The sequence below is a fragment of the Vanessa tameamea genome, chromosome 22, assembly GCF_037043105.1.
Source record: "Vanessa tameamea isolate UH-Manoa-2023 chromosome 22, ilVanTame1 primary haplotype, whole genome shotgun sequence".
Taxonomy (NCBI): Eukaryota; Metazoa; Arthropoda; class Insecta; order Lepidoptera; family Nymphalidae; genus Vanessa; species Vanessa tameamea.
Window position 1 is genome coordinate 3,014,399 of NC_087330.1, and position 16,645 is coordinate 3,031,043.

General features: G+C 33.2%; 1 protein-coding gene across 2 annotated transcripts in view; it reads left to right on the top strand.

The window, feature by feature from the left end:
* The window catches only part of LOC113404555 (uncharacterized), a 101,885-nt gene that overhangs the window by 73,371 nt on the left and 11,869 nt on the right, over positions 1-16,645 (top strand). For both annotated transcript variants that reach the window (XM_064218518.1, XM_064218519.1), the window contains exons 2-5: positions 433-568; positions 1,140-1,317; positions 5,417-5,803; positions 5,889-6,010. In XM_064218518.1, the coding sequence (XP_064074588.1) occupies positions 433-568; positions 1,140-1,317; positions 5,417-5,803; positions 5,889-6,010 (823 nt within the window). The remainder of the gene's footprint in view (positions 1-432; positions 569-1,139; positions 1,318-5,416; positions 5,804-5,888; positions 6,011-16,645) is intronic.

Sequence of the window (16,645 nt, forward strand, 5' to 3'; positions counted from 1 at the left end):
GTGGTTAGAACGCGTGCATCTTAACCGATGATTTCGGGTTCAAACCCAGGCAAGCACCACTGAATTTTCATGTGCTTAATTTGTGTGTATAATTCATCTCGTGCTTGGCGGTGAAGGAAAACATCGTGAGGAAACCTGCATGTGTCTAATTTCAACGACATTCTGTCACATGTGTATTCCACCAACTCGCATTGGAGCAGCGTGGTGGAAAATGCCCCAAACCTTCTCCTCAAAGGGAGAGGAGGCCTTAGCCTAGCAGTGGGAAATTTACAGGCTGTTTATGTTATGTATGTATCACAAATAGATATAGTATATTAAAGATAAAAAAGCGCGGCCTTAGTATCTATTGACTTCAAGGCATGACAGTAGTATGAAGTAATAATTAAAACTTCATCTATTTTTACTAAGTTTAAGTTTCTTTTTTTCTTCCAGTTGTATATTGCGACTACAGCGGCTCGGGGCGTGCGTTACAATGGATAGAGGAGTACGTAGCACGCGACGTGCTTCCTACACATGCGACGTGGTGCACGGCTTTGTCCGTTACGTCTGGACAAAGCGAGATTTACCGGTAAACTAATTTTATTTTTACATATTTTTTCCTTTCCTTCCTTTCTAATTATTGTAAGGAAAAATTATTGAATAAATATAATAAACTTTCCATCCATTTGCTTCTTAGTAATAAATTTTTTTCGCGCCTTGTTGAGAATTACGTACACATTTTTATATATGAAGTTTATAAAATATGTGATCTCAGAATCAATAATGCAGTATATCTATTTAAATGTTTATGAAATTTGGAACACATATGTATCTCGCGATTTTCAATATATGAGCCAAATTTGACACGTTTATATCAAATAGTTTTTGAGTTATGAGGAGGTCAAAAGTGGCTCCAAATAGTTCGTGTAATTTTACACACGGTGCTGCTCGCCAGTTCTGTTACTTGAACTTGGCTGACAAACTACCGCGTGTCTAGATAATAGCAACCGTATAATAAAGTCCCGGTCACTGTTAGAATTGACACATCTATGTCAAATATAAAAAAGACGTTTAAAAGACTTACAATTAGTTTATTTACATTTATGCATCCATATTGTATAATAACGAAATCGCTTTTGACAAGATATTTTTGAAACTAGGTCAGAATCCAAAGAGATAATTCGCCAAGCCGTCGGAGCTGGTGCTGAAGACGTGGTAGTTCTGGGAGCTACACTATGTCGGTTTTTGCGAGCTTTACGCCCACAAAGAGTAGCCCTTTTCGTGTCCTCGAGAGAAACGGAAAGACAACTGGCACCCTGGAAGGAGTGTGATGCAGAGGTATGTAAAGATATTTGTAATAAAAATTTACTCTAGTGTAGGAAGTTAAGTCATATTGAAACATATTACAACGACAGAATATTGCTAGTAATTTAAGCTTAATATTAAAATGTTAGGAAAGCGAATCAAATTTTAGATATCTACGTCATAAAAGTATTATATATCTTTGTTTTTTTTTTTCTTCTTTTTTTTTAATTTAGTGCGTAATTATTTTATTGTTGCTTTCCGTAAAATATATGGAGCTATAAAAACCTGAAGATAGATGAATTCTTTCTACTACCAAAAAAGGCAAATTTCTGTGTATAAAACATAGGGCCTAGAAATTTGATCATCGTTTCGTAAATTACAAGCGGGCTGTGTAATAAAATTTGGTTTTATGGCGAATATAAGTCTTTATTCTCCAACTTCATTGATTTAATGACATTGTACAATGTCATTCTCTTAACACAATTAGCTGTGTGACTATTCACATATGTTTCTGGGATTACATAAACATCGCACTGAGCCCGCAGTAATTTATCAAATGTTTTTTGACGTAATGTGTTACTTTAATCATGTTATTTAAAAAAAGAAACGTAACTTCTTGTAATTCATAACTCATTATTAAATTACTAAACTGAAACGTTTTTATAATAGAACTGTAAAAGTGCGTATCGTACTGGAATGCAATTTCGTTCGAGAAATTATTTACATTCGACACAGCGTTATATCAACTGCGCAGTTTTACTTTGCCAATATTCTGAAAGTTATTTATTGTTTGTAAACATTGAAGGCTAAGTCTGCAAATTGATATTATTTTAATGATATTGCTTGAACGTACATTATACCTACGTGTGTAAATTATTAAAATATAATTAATGTTATATTTTAATATTCGAATTGCTGCTGGACTCGTGGTTTATTTAGTGCGGCGATTAAATTTGTTAAAAAATTGTCAAAACAATGAAGTTGGGTAGTTGAAAGATCACGGTTTAATCGACATATATTCCGAACTAGTTGATTTACACGTAATTAATTTATGTTGTAAAATATCAATTCATAAATGCTCTATAGATGTACAAATTTTTTAAATACGTAAGGGATGTTTTCCTATCACCGGTTAATATTTATCAACAGACTAAAATTAACGGTTTACAAATGTTCTGTCAAATACTATCAAGATGTCAAACTCATTCCTCTAACTCTTCTAAAAGAAACCGTCAAGCGTGCTGTCAGAGACATATATTATATATATCTTTGGTATGTACCTGTGCGGATGAAACCCTAAAATACACCCGCATAGCTTAGCAGCAAGAGCATTTGAATTTTAACCGAAGATTGGCGATTCAATTTCAAGCAACATTGAATGTTCATATGTTTAATTTGCATTTATACCTACTTCTCGTGATGGCAAGGATCAAGAGGTAATCGGCATGTTTCTGATGATAAATTGTACATGTGTATCCACCAACCTGCACATTAGCGTGGAATAAGCTCCAAGCTGTTCTAGAAAATGGTTCTATTTTTTTTTCAATACGCATCCGTATATAACTTATAGACGGAAGTTTAGGATGTAATTAAGATCAAACATCTAAACTAATAAATAACTGGTGTCAGATATTTGTGTCAGTTTGTCTCATAGCGACAATGATATCCTTGGCTTTGTTTGTTCTTTTCGACATTAATTCCACACGTCTTAAGGTCATGTTATAAAGTATTCAATTTCAAGGACAAAACTTTAAGTTATTGTATATATGTACTTAGAGTTTAGGCATATATTCTAAAACCACTCATCGTTTTCCTTTTTTTTTTTGAGAGTCACCGATTGAGTAACATAACACATCCAAAAATGTCTAAGTCTAGAATTCGGAACATAGTTTATTTGTGATGTATATAATGTATGTAATATACATATGTAAATAATAATCGAGCACTTTTCAGCTGCCAAGTTATTATTAATAATTTTCTCTCATTTATTTATAATTTTCTATAAAACCTACAATTAAATTACACATTCAAAAGTTTTTTTGTACTTCTTCAGGATTTCCTTTTCTGTTTCATGTAACAATTTCCAACAACCTTGACACGGTGACCTTTTTGTTTTTTTTCTTTTTTATTAATATTATTTCAAGTTGCGGACGTAAAGGTTAAAATATTAAAGGTAAAGAATAGTACTCTTATACCATTGTTACTTTTTAAACAGTATTTCAAATGTAATGAACATGCATTCATAGTAATTAAAAAAAATGCTTTTTTATCTGTGAAAACTTTTCACTAAATCCTATTTTACTAATCTAAAAAAAAAGAAAGAAATGAGACGCATTGAACTCTTGTGCGTTAAAACATTTTCTGTGCAAGTGGCAAGTCTCCGTTGAGTTCGGTCGTTGTCGCTGATATCAATAAGGAGTACTATATTATTAATAAAAGAATGATTGCGTTGCATAAATTTTATATATACGAAAACTCGTCGCCGAAACTTTAATGCAAATATAGAAAAAAAAAACGTCCCAATGTTACCAACATAATCTCTTTTAAAACTCAGGTAACTATTACGACAGTACTTTGACAAGAAAATCTAGTCCCATGTACGGTTATTGTGAATACTTAACCTATTTTTCTCAAGGCCACGAGTAAAGTTGGTGTAACATTGAGGGCCGGCGCACATGCAAAGGCGAAGCGTAATGTTTTCTTCCAATGAATAAAAACTTAATAAAGAATTTGACCACTGATTTTTTTTCGCATATATTGCATGCACAAAAAGTCAGCAGCGGCGACATTTACGCGAATTCTCGAGCGTTTGCATGAAGGCTCCAGTACGTAGTCGTACGCCCGTAGCGTCGTCTAGTTGCGCTACGTGTGAAACTTGCTCAAACGTTCTCTGTGTTAAACTTCGCCAGTTGTGCACCGGCCCTTAAAGTTACACCAACTACGCTGGTGTAGCGTGTGCCTGCCCTTAATTGTATACTATACCTACATTTCCTAGTTAAGAACTTTTACGTTTTTTTCTATGCAGGACACCTGACAACTAAACATCGAGCGTTGATTGCTTTTACGTTACTTATGGATTATTTATTAACCCATTGACACATTCAGAAAGGATTTTAAATATGATTTTATACTGTATAGATTTCTTACATATCAATCATAAAAAATGATGATGTAAAATATGTATTAAATGATTTTTTGATATAAGGGTAGCCTGTTTTAAACAGCTTCTAAAGAAATAAAATTCACCTCAACCGTACCGATGAATCTCTTTCGTGTCTTCTCTATCCTACGTGACATTGGCTAAATAATCTGTGCCCTGTCGGCACAACTAAAAGTCATTAAACTAAGAATTGAATGAATTGAAATAAAATTTGCACGTGACATTGGCGAAATAATCTGTGCCTTTTTGGCACAAATAAATACCATAAGAAAAAAGAAATAAAGTTAAAATTATGACGCAATGTTTATTAAAATTATAATTGAATAAATTACGAAAATCAAACCGGCATCAGTATAGACAGTTTCGAAGATAATTTGTATGCGCTTTGTAAATAATGCAAATTTTTCATTGTCATAATATATCAATAGCTTAACAAGGATTCCGAGTTGAAGGTCGTTCACCTTCTACAATTGCTGTGAATTCGGCGCGCATTCATTACCGAGTTATTTTTAGCTAGCAGTAATCATTCTGTTCTTAGAATAATGAACAATCTATCGGATGTTAAATAATCTCACATTACAATTGTATATAAACATAGCCCATATAAAACGTGAAATGTTATAGTCACGGAATATCTACATTATGCGACATATTTAAGAATGTTATTTATGAATGAAAATTAAAACATTCTAGAATATCAGGTAATATTTATGCTAAAATCGGTCGAATGAAAATACTTCAAAACGCAAACTACACAAATAATAAATATAAGTATGCTTAAGGTTGTTCAAGCCCTTAGTAAGTGAGTTTGTCGTTGTTGAGCTTTACGTGTTAACTACTAAACCGATCATCATGAATCTACTTACACCTTTTAAGGGATACACTGGGTACCTAAAACCTGCCCCACTCCTCCCACTTTCGCAAATTAGAGAAAGCGTCATCACATCTTATGTTATTAATTTGTCTTTACAGATAATAAAAATCCCAGAAACAAAAGAAGGCTTCATAGATTTGAACAACTTGGAGCTAAGGTTGCAAGATAATACTGGAACCGGTAAAAGGATGATAGGGTTCTTTCCAGCCGCTTCAAAGTTGACGGGAGTGTTGGCGGATGACGTCGCAACCACTCTCCTCTTACACCAGTACGGCGCTTGGTCGTTCTGGGATTACACATTGGTAGCGCCGACTTCGGCTGTGGACATGAATCCTACATTCCTGAGCGTCGAAGAGGGAATGGTTAAAAAAGACGCTCTGTTTTTCAATTGCGAAAAATTTGTCGGTGGAATTCAAGGGCCGTATATAGCGATCGTGAAGAAGGACGTCTTTAAGAACTCGGCGTTGTATTCAGAAGACGTTGAGGTAAATTTAAATATTAAAACTTAATATATTAAAAAATGTTATTGTTTATTCATTATGTTTAATTCAAACTTTGAAATCTCAATAGGTATTGGCAGAAAGAATAGAAGAATTCAGATGTGCGGAAGCTGTGAGGGCCGCGATGGTTATTCAGCTACGGGACGCAATCGGTCTTCAGAACATAGCCGAGAAACAGGACCACATAACGAGGTTAGTGGCGTAATTGTTTTAATTACACTATTAATATCATAAAAAGTACTACACTATTTTTCACTTTTGTGTAGGCTAGACTGGATTTTTCAAACTTGATATTTAAATTGTAATGGCCCTTGTGCCTACAGTTACACTGGCTCAGTCACTTGCGCTCGGCGCTAGAATATGTGATGAGCGGGTGATACCTACCCAGGCAAACTCTCACAGAGCCCTTGAATGAATGTAGCTTTGATGTATTTGTTTAATTGAAACTGTCGGGAGTTTTATTACAGAAAATAAGCAATACAGTTTTATTCACATATACGATGAAAACAAATTTTGTGCACTAAGTAATAATTTAATCCGATACAACGTTGTTACGATACGTTGCAGTCTTACGATGGGACATTGAAAGGTTGTTTACCCCCAGGCCGTTTGATTGTTTATAATAAACAAAACGGATGCAATTGCGAAACAGAACGCTTATATGTAATTTACGTAGGCGTACGATACAAATCATTTACGTAGTGTAATCTGTGTTATATATTATTATAATTTAATCATATATTGTATACATTATATATATCAAAAATGAAAGGAAAAACTATAATAGGCAGCACTAAATTCGTATTTAACGCATACTAGCGATTTCCCGACAAACTATGGGATCAGATTGATGTGTTTATTAATAGCCAACAATTTTGTCGAAAAGTGATGGTTATGTCGTCCTGGTCGATTTCACGGCGATCAATATCAAGGGAAAACCAGCCAACTATATGGGACACATAGAGCACAAATGTGTGAGCAAATACAGGAGCACACTCTAGTCCCCCACTCTCGTAGTACGATGGGATGGCAAATTCGGTCCGACCGGAAATAGTTCAAATGCAGGAAAATCGGCTTAAGTCCTTTCCGAGGCACGGGAATGTAAACATTTCGAGACATCACGCAGTTACTGATAATTTTTTCGAAAGAAAATAACCTAATAACTTTTTATCGGCCCGACTTGGGGTTTGAACGTAGAACCTCTGGATATGTGGCCTTATATCTAGACATTAGACTACCGAAGCAGTCAAGCCACATAAATATAAGCTTGTAAAAATACGTTAAAAAATCTCTGTTAATATATCAAATATGCAATGTTTTTTTCTATACATAAACGTATTTAGTTTAAAGAAAGATGAGAAATTATATATTGTTTGTGTAAAATAAAAGTTGATCATTAACAATAAACATCACACTGAAAGGATGAAATAATTCACTGTCCATTCCTTAATGTTGTTTACTTAATCCAAAACATGAGTTCCAATAAAAAAAGTCTTCCGAATCGAAATGTGTGTCAAGAGTAAAAATAATAAAACATCTCTGTATAAGCTGTATAGCTATTATTTATTGTTCTTTTATATCTTAGCTGACCCTCGAATGCATTAACATACAACACCCACATCGTGACGACAACCAGACGTGTGACGTCATCGATTCGCGCTAATATTATATTTAGCAAATGTCAAATGAAGCGACGAATAATCTATATAAAAGAATATTTGAATTCGAAATTTGAAAACGTTTTTTAATATTATAATCTTATAAATTGTCTCTTAAGCTTAAATACCTAAATCTATTTGAATCTAAGAAAAAAGAACTGACTGCAAAAAAATTATGGGGTTGTATATATGAAAAAAGTATGTTCTATGATAAAATTAACATAGTCTTCTGTATTCGCATCACGCACAGACAAAGGTGTAGAGCGGCGCGGACGGCAATGAGAGGGCATGACATGACGGCATAAAGGATCACCGTGTTATATTCCGTTACGGCGTACGAGTCGGTCTTACTCCAACACGTCTATAGATGTTTCTAATTCAAAATATTATGTTTTCTTGAATAGCTGTACATATACACTGCGTTCTCACTGGCGTTGAACTATGCATGCTTGTTCACAATACATGATGTGTGCATCGTAACTAATAACAGTTTCCTATATACGTCGAAGTTTATGGTAGCAGCTCTGTTACATATAGTTGTAGTTTATATATTGAACGTGCTTAATTCAATTGTTACTCGTCTGATACAAAAGACACATACACGCACGCAAACCCTCACACACACGTACAAACTAAAGTTCACAAAATATTATAAGTTTACTTCTAAGTTTTAAATATTTTTTAGCTAATGTAACTGTTTCGATTTTATTATTTCCCTCTGTTCGACAATATTATATATAATAATATTAATCCTGCGAAGCCTTATAAAATGAGTTAAATCAAATCGTACTATAAATTTCTGTAACGCTTTTGATTACGAATATATCATAAAGTTGTATTACATTAAACGTATAAACACACTATCGTAAGCGAAAGAAACTACTCGAATCGATACGTAATGAGATCACAACGAGCTTTAAGTAGTATTTAATGTCTTTGAGATTTTTAAGCAAAATAAGCTGATGTCTGTGGTTTCAGACATGTTTAGACAGGTATACGAATTTATAAGTATCTTTAAGAGAATAATGGATGCAAAATCTTCAATTCGGATTCGTATTTATTTATTATTATTATATTATTTATTTTCAATATACATACAAACACTCAATTTCTGTAATAAATAGTTGTTAAAATTAGACCGTTAACGTATAATCGAGGTAACCTAATGGATTGAGCATGTAAATTTTGACTTGAATGAATTAATACATTTCTGAATCTTTCTGAAATATTAATTTATTTATAGTCATATATATAACTTTGCAGATTCATAAATTCATCGTTTGTTAAATAAAATCAGTGCATATTATTCAATACAAGATTATATAGATGATAAAAAGACGTAGAGCTAATACTTGTTGACTTACAGTCAGGGAGTATTACATATAATTGTATTTACCAGACATAACTTTGTATTTCAAATGTTGGAATAGAGTAACTACTGAGTTTCTTGTCGGATTTCCTCGGTAGAATCTACATTCCGAACCGGTGGTAGCATTACTTTTATTAAAGATTTGTAAAATGACGATTTAAATGTGCTTGAATAAAGTATATTTTCATTTTGATTTGATTGATTCTTACGTCTCGTCTAATAAACAATACTACCTTCAAGTTTCACAGTGTATAGTAACAAGTCTATCAAATATAATTACTAATGTCGTAACATTGATTACAAAACATCCAGTATGGCACATAGGATGGTATTGCAGTTATTATTAGAAGACATGTTTATCGCGGAAGCTATCATGTGCGCGTGCGCTGATTTGTGCGTCATCAGTGCGTGCGGTTTGTAACGAGCGCCTGGGTTTGTATTGCTCGATTATTTTAAAATTTTTCTTCATGCTCTTCGCCTAGGCGATGGTTTTCGATTTCAATTGATTTTTCGTACCAACTGTTACGAAATCGTGACTATTTGAATTTGTAATTATTAAGTAATAGATATGCCGTGTATGACATTTGATTGCTGAAATTAAAAAATTAAAAACATTTCTTTATAAAGATCTCAATATCAATAGTATTGTTGTTTTTTTTTTTTTTTTGTAGTCTATTGGTATAGAATATTAGATTCCAAGAAGGTATGTTTTTAAATCGAAATATGCTTACTCACTGTAAAGTAAGTATTTCTCTAAGAAATACCAAATAATTGTACATCGTTTCAAAAAAGTAACCTAAAAAATAAATGTTTTCGTTTTCGTGAAATTTTTCGTTATTTCAGAAATGTAACCTGTATAAACTTATCTATATACAAAAATCGGTAGCCGTTTCCGAGATACACGAAATGAAACACGACAAATACACATACAAGAATTGCTCATATAATACTAGCTGTTACCCGCGGCTTTGCCCGCGTAGAATATGAATATATTTACAAATTAACTTAAAATGTTACGGTAATGTAATACCTCTTTGTATACCACATTGGTGTGTATTTCAGCCCTTAGGGTAGAATATCCAGAAACGCTTAAATGCGCATCAACTCATTTTTAATCGGTAGCCCAAAAATAAAATTTCGTCCTTCTAACTTCAAAATGATAGACTTCCAGACTAACCTGAATACGAAATGTTAACACCAATTTTTCCCTTTAGGCTTAAAATATCAAGAAACGCTTAAATACGTATCTACTCATTTTTAATCTTACTGAGTACTCAAAAATAAAGTTTCATGCTTCTAACGAAAGAAAAAAGACCCGCTGAGTTTCTTTCGCCGGTTCTTCTCCTTGGGTGTTCCTTTTTCCGTACCGGTGGTAGTGTTTAATTTGACCATCAATAAGAAAGTGTAATGCTTCTATGTTGAATAAAGGAATTTGAGTTACAATGTAAGCGCAAAAAATGTATAAATTTACGACATCACATTAGAAACTTTTAAAATTATCAGTGTTACTTAACTACATTGTCTATGTATTATATACAAAAACCTTCCTCTCGAATCACTATCTATTAAAAAACCGTATCAAAATTCGTTGCGTAGTTTTAAAGATTTAAGCATACAAAGGGACATAGGGACAGAGAAAGCGACTTTGTTTTATACTATGTAAAGATAATAAGATACAATATCAGCTAACAGTACGTCGCGTCTAAAGGTCAGCGATCAAATATAAAGTCAATAAAACAAAGGAAGGAAGTTTGTTTCAGACAGGAGATAAATTTTCAGCTTCCTGTTCCAAGAGCACTTCCTAGTTAATTATCTGGGAAATGAGACATTTACCCTATTACCGTAAATTGCAAATGGTTCATTGGATACAATTTAAATTTCATGGACGTTTTTTACATGTTTACTATTTTAATTTATTTACAATAAACATATATGTATGCCTTGATGGTAAATGGTCACCAGAACTCATAGATAATCGCTGTATTGTTAACACATCAACCTTGATAACTAAGATATTACGTCTCTTGAACCTGCAGGTACATTTGCTCATAACAATAATTATTTGGTAGATATCAAAAATTTACAATGATGATAAGCTAAAATTTTAGTTAGGGATTATTTAACACTTTTTTTCTTCCGGTATATAAGTAAAGGATACGCGGTAGAAGATCATCAAAACTGTCTTTGTTTGTAAAGTTTGAATACTAAACATAAGTAAAATAATGAAAAAAGTCACGTTCAAAATACACAAATATATTTGAATGAAGCAGCCAAAGGTTGTAGATCCTAACAAGATGAATTGACAAGAAACTTTATACTCTTTTATAAATGTTTTCTGATTTTATAAATATCGCGCTACTTTCATTGTTCTTTTAGAATGCCAAATAAATAAGTTGTCTTGTAAAATTAATAATAATTGCCTTTAATTTAATGCTTACTATTATTAAATTAATAAGAATTACCTTCAACAAATATAATGCTTGCTCTAATATAATCAATCAAAAAAATGCGTACGTGGATAATTATTTCAGAAAGTCGTTGAAAAATATTGACATAAAATATCGTAATTTGTTATCGAATATTTTTTTCTCGTCCAGAGCTAGTATTAATTACCGCAGCGTGCACGCAACGGAATCAGGTTTGTACGATAGTGGGTCAGTAGAAATGGGTCAGCGGGGAATTAACCGGACAGAAATAATGCGTTGCTACGCCAACTGTGGCGTCGGACGAATTGCTGAGAGAATGGACCGTAAGATTACCACGACTTGGAGACATCGCATAGGATTACGTCGATTTATATCTGAGCTAATATTACATCTTCTTTTTTTTTTTTAAACCATTTTTTTCTTACACTATCAAATGTAACGGTATATTTGTTTTTAAATTATTTGGAATTATAAATCGGATCGTATGCGCCCATAAATATTCGATGAAAACAAAATCATTTGTTATGTCAAACGTTCAATCAAATAAAATAAATGTGTCAATACGCTGGCAACTGTTTTAGTTTGAGTTGTGTCCTTTGTGTCTGTAATAGCTTCGCCTACATCACATTAAATCGACATAAATAAACAAAGTAACGATTTGGCGGTAAAATTACTGGCACTCGTTTTAGAATTGCTAGTAACATCTACTCTAGTCTTCGGAGCGTGAACTAGAACGACCATTACGATCAGTTCGTTCACTCAAATATTTTTTTACTTTGCAAAATAAAGAATTTGGTCGTGATATTTTTATACGAGAAATACGAACGAACGTGGAATTTTTCAAACAATTTAAACGAACTACGTATGATTTGGTATTTTCAGAAGCATGTTTCTTTTATATTTAAGCCGTTTTAAAAACACGATCTCGTAACAGAATCTGAGCGTAAATAAACTCGCGAAAATAACTCGTAAAGCATACATCAAGGTCATTGCTACATTTTTATTGGTGTTTTCGTCTCACTTTCCACCAATCATCAGTATTAAAATAAATATCTTAAAATATACTAACGATCTTCCTGTGTGTAACATGTTGCGAGATGGATAATTTTATACATTGTGACAAATCATTGTCGTCTAAATAGTAAGTATGGAAGCAGCTTTTATGTCATACGTCTTCAGTTCGCAATTAATTAAAAATGAATTATGTGTACACACAGAGTCACCCGCTCTAAAAAAGTGAAATATATTATAATTATTATTTTATACTGATAAAAAAAAATATAGATATAAATATGTTATATCCTCTAGATTGACTAATTTATCAACCGAAGTAACAGGTGTTGTACGGCTCTATCACGATTAAATTTCCAACTAAATGGATGACTGATGGACTCTAATGAACTGCGGTTGTGGTGCTTTATATCTTCATGGAATCATACATACTTGCCTAATATACACCTGGCAAGCCTGGCTGCCTAATATATACCTTTGCTTTATTCCACTGCAAATGATAAAAGATCGGTATTGAATCATCTGTAGGGGGTTATTCTTTCTCAATAGTTCGATCTGAAAGCGACTGCTTTCTGTTGTAAGAAAGGAGATTGATTAGCTAATGTCACGTAGGTCAGTGAAGACATGTATGAGGACTTTACGCTACGATAGCTCCTAGTTACAATACAGATAATGGTGTATGGTATATCTTATTGTATATCTAGCAACAATTGTGTATGATGAAATTAAAAAAAAGAAATATAGGTGTTAAATGGAAGAGGAGGTGCAAAAGCAAATACTCGTATGCAACTTTGACTACGATATTATTGACGCGATATCATTGATCGAGGTCTTGAACAAGCTAATTACTATGGATTTGTGAAAAAATTGCGTTTTGAATGTCAGTTATCGGTACTTTGTAACATTAAAGTTGATATAAGTGGTTAAGTGGAATAGTTTGGAATTATAAATAAAAATATATTTTTCGCTTTAAAAATACACGCAAAGCCTGTGACGCGTATGAAATCATTTTAAACATTATACAACAATGCCGTGACATAAATACTCGAACTGCTTATTTTTTTCTCCGCCGAGTTCAACGAACTTTATTCCGGTTTACAATTTTGATTACAAGACATATTACAAATGTTATTTTTTTCACTCGAAACCTGGTTTTAGGGATTTCGTTGCGCAATTCTTTGATCTAGTAAAGTCGACCTAATAATTTGAATTTATTAGCGGTAAAAACTGTACGCTGTACACTGTAGTGACATTTACGTCTGTGTCAGATTTGAAAGAAAAATATATTCGTATTTTTATTCGGGACAATAAAAATCTTGAAATAGTTTTGTGATTTTATTTTTGAATATTCAATTTATATTTTTGCATGGAAGTAAAACATGATTCTAAATAATATTTCGTCAATAGCGTAATAATAATAATGGTTTACGGGCCCCCTAGCGCTGTTAAAAGCCGCATGATCGATCCTGACCCCTTGGGTGATTGTCGTCCCCACTCCTAACACAAGTGATAAACTTAACAAGAGGGATAAATAGGAATATTAGTAATTAATTAATTTGGGGCATTGCTACTAATCTTTAAAAAAACATAAGTGAGTTGTTTGTTACATTCTAACGTTGTCAAGGTAACAAAATATGACATAGGATACCGTACTCCTGTTTGTTTAATTCCATAGTTACTCTAGCAAATCTGACAATTTCACTTTAATTCATAATCCGATTGTCCTAATAAGGTTTTGGCAGATTATAACAGTCGAATTGACGCCAACCATCCTCGGAATGCTTTTGCTAGTAAGTTGACGTCAGGCAAGAGGCCGGCCGTAAAAGTCTGCCAAATACGAGATTGTAAAAATAAATGGGATTTGGTCCAGCGATTGATAATGATGTTCTAATTATTATATGTTCCTTAGTTTATCTAATACATTTAATTCGTTATTAATTAACGTTATTATAACGATATGATTACCCTTGAAAAGAAATTAAATATATTACGAGCTTATGAGCCGAGCTCACCCAGTGGTTCGAATATGTTAATCTGTACCAAAGACTGCGGGTTCAAGTTCAGGAAATTTTCAATTTTATAATGTTCTACATACGAACCGACAACACCCTCAGCTTAGGTATACTTACAATTTTTTTATTATAAGAGTTTAATGTGCAGGTCCTTGTCAAGACAATCTATTCATACTTTTGTATAGGATTACCCGACTTAAACTGGACCAGTGAATGTGTAACTTGTTTATGTTCGAAAATGTGACAAAACTCAAAGTCATCTTGGCATTTTTAAGTGCGCCATGAAATATATACGAGCAATCTTGGAAACAAGACTACCACTTAATCGCGTTACTTAATAATTGTGAAACGATTAGTTACGTTTATTTTTATTACCCACTTAAATTATATAAAAGAATAATATTTTTTTTTTTATTTTTTTTTTTTTTATATGATATAATAATGCTGGAGATGTAGCTAGCTTCGTATCATTTAACAATTTTAATGCACATGAAGTAAAGGTTTTAATATTGAATGTTTTCTCAGTGCCCTTAAAGTTGATATAAAGCGGTCATCGCTTTAAAAACGTAATTTACAATTGGATTGTGTGATATTAATGTCGGCTTAACCGATTACGGCCACTGCGGCTATTTTCTGCAGCGCAAGACTTATCAGAGTGCTTAAGTTTGCAAATATAGGTAAATATATTCCGATGGGACGGCTTATTCGAATCAATATCGAAGTGTTCAGGCGTACCAACGACTGTTCTTGCTATCCGAGGCACGGTCTTGCGTTATGGTCGTGTATGACTTCGCTGTCCCAGGATTGCGTACACACTTGAGAAATGTAACATGTCCTGTGTAGTTGCTAGGTCTCTCGTGGGTGAAATTGGTCAGGACACCTTAATCGTCATCATGGTCTAGTATCTGCCACGAAATTCTGCCACATGTATATACCACCAACCCGCATTGGAGCAGCGTGATGGAATATGCTCCAAACCTTCTCCTCACAGGGTGAGGAGGCCTTAGCCCAGCAGTGGGAAATTTACAGGCTGTTAATGTGTGTTAATGTATCTTCAATTCATTTATAAACTTTTATCACAGATCATTTTCTTCCAATTACTTCGACTGCCGTCTATAAGGCTTCATAAATGTCGTTAACATCGAAGCGATGAACTGAACGTCATTAAAATCTATTTATAGACTTATGTCAATCTATATGCAGTATAATGATATAATATATATTTCACATCTATCTTTACAGTTATTTTGACAGTTCCTAAAATTAATGACGTGATTTCGCTTCCAACGAAAAATTGTATTCTCCATTCAACCAATTAAGTTACGAATTTTCAAATTACTGATATAATTTTCTTGTATTCATGAACAAAGGTCATTTGATAATGACAATCTTCTATAAAAAAAATTGAGGTTACTTGACCTTATTTAAGGTTTCGGAAATTTTCCGAAAATCTTTCTTAGTGGTCGCGTATGTTATTCTCAGCTACTAAACATTCGATTTGCGCTGTGCGATAAATAGATCACAACAGTTAAACATTAACTGTATTATACACCTATCGCACTTAAACGTTCGCAGGTACTGAAAGTGTAAGTGAGACAAAACACGAGCGCTGTCAACGTCACTCAGCGATAATGAATAATTATAGTTAATTTAGATATTATTGCACGTAAGCTAATTCGTAATTCATAATCTCATCCATTATGCTATGTACATTTGAATTGATAAATGCTGAAAGAAATGGGTCAATGTGGAAAGAGCGCTTGAAGTATACATTTCCAGTCTTGAATTTAACCGTAGAACAAGCGTGCAAATAGAAGTGACTTTGTTCATGCAATGTAGAATATTAAATGTTTGCTGCAGCTGCAGTAGCTCGTCGAACAATTACAATGTATTATTATTTTATTAATTGTATTTTTGGTAGGCAGACTTACAACTGGCTTATTTGATGTAACGTGGTCACCACGGTATAAACCATGTCTTACAACATTCTCTCATATTATAAATGTGTCTTTTTTTCACGGCCTAGTCACTAAAGAAAATTTGATGAAATTTGGTATGGTAGCAAATTTGAACACCAAGGCTTCTTTTTTATGCTGACCAACCCCTAAAATGTGAGTATAGCCCAGGGCGACAACTAGTATTTATATATATAGCAAAACTTTTTCATGATCATCGTACGAAGTAAAGTGTAGTCCCTCAATGGTACTCTATTTTCGAACCTTTGACCTACCTACTAGTCGAGCATGTTTAAGGCGAAGGCGAAGTTTGGGTGATAAAGTCTGGATACTATTTCCATGAAACCGTTTTTTTCCGTGCCTGGAATTATATTGTCAGTATCTCCACAGTTTTAT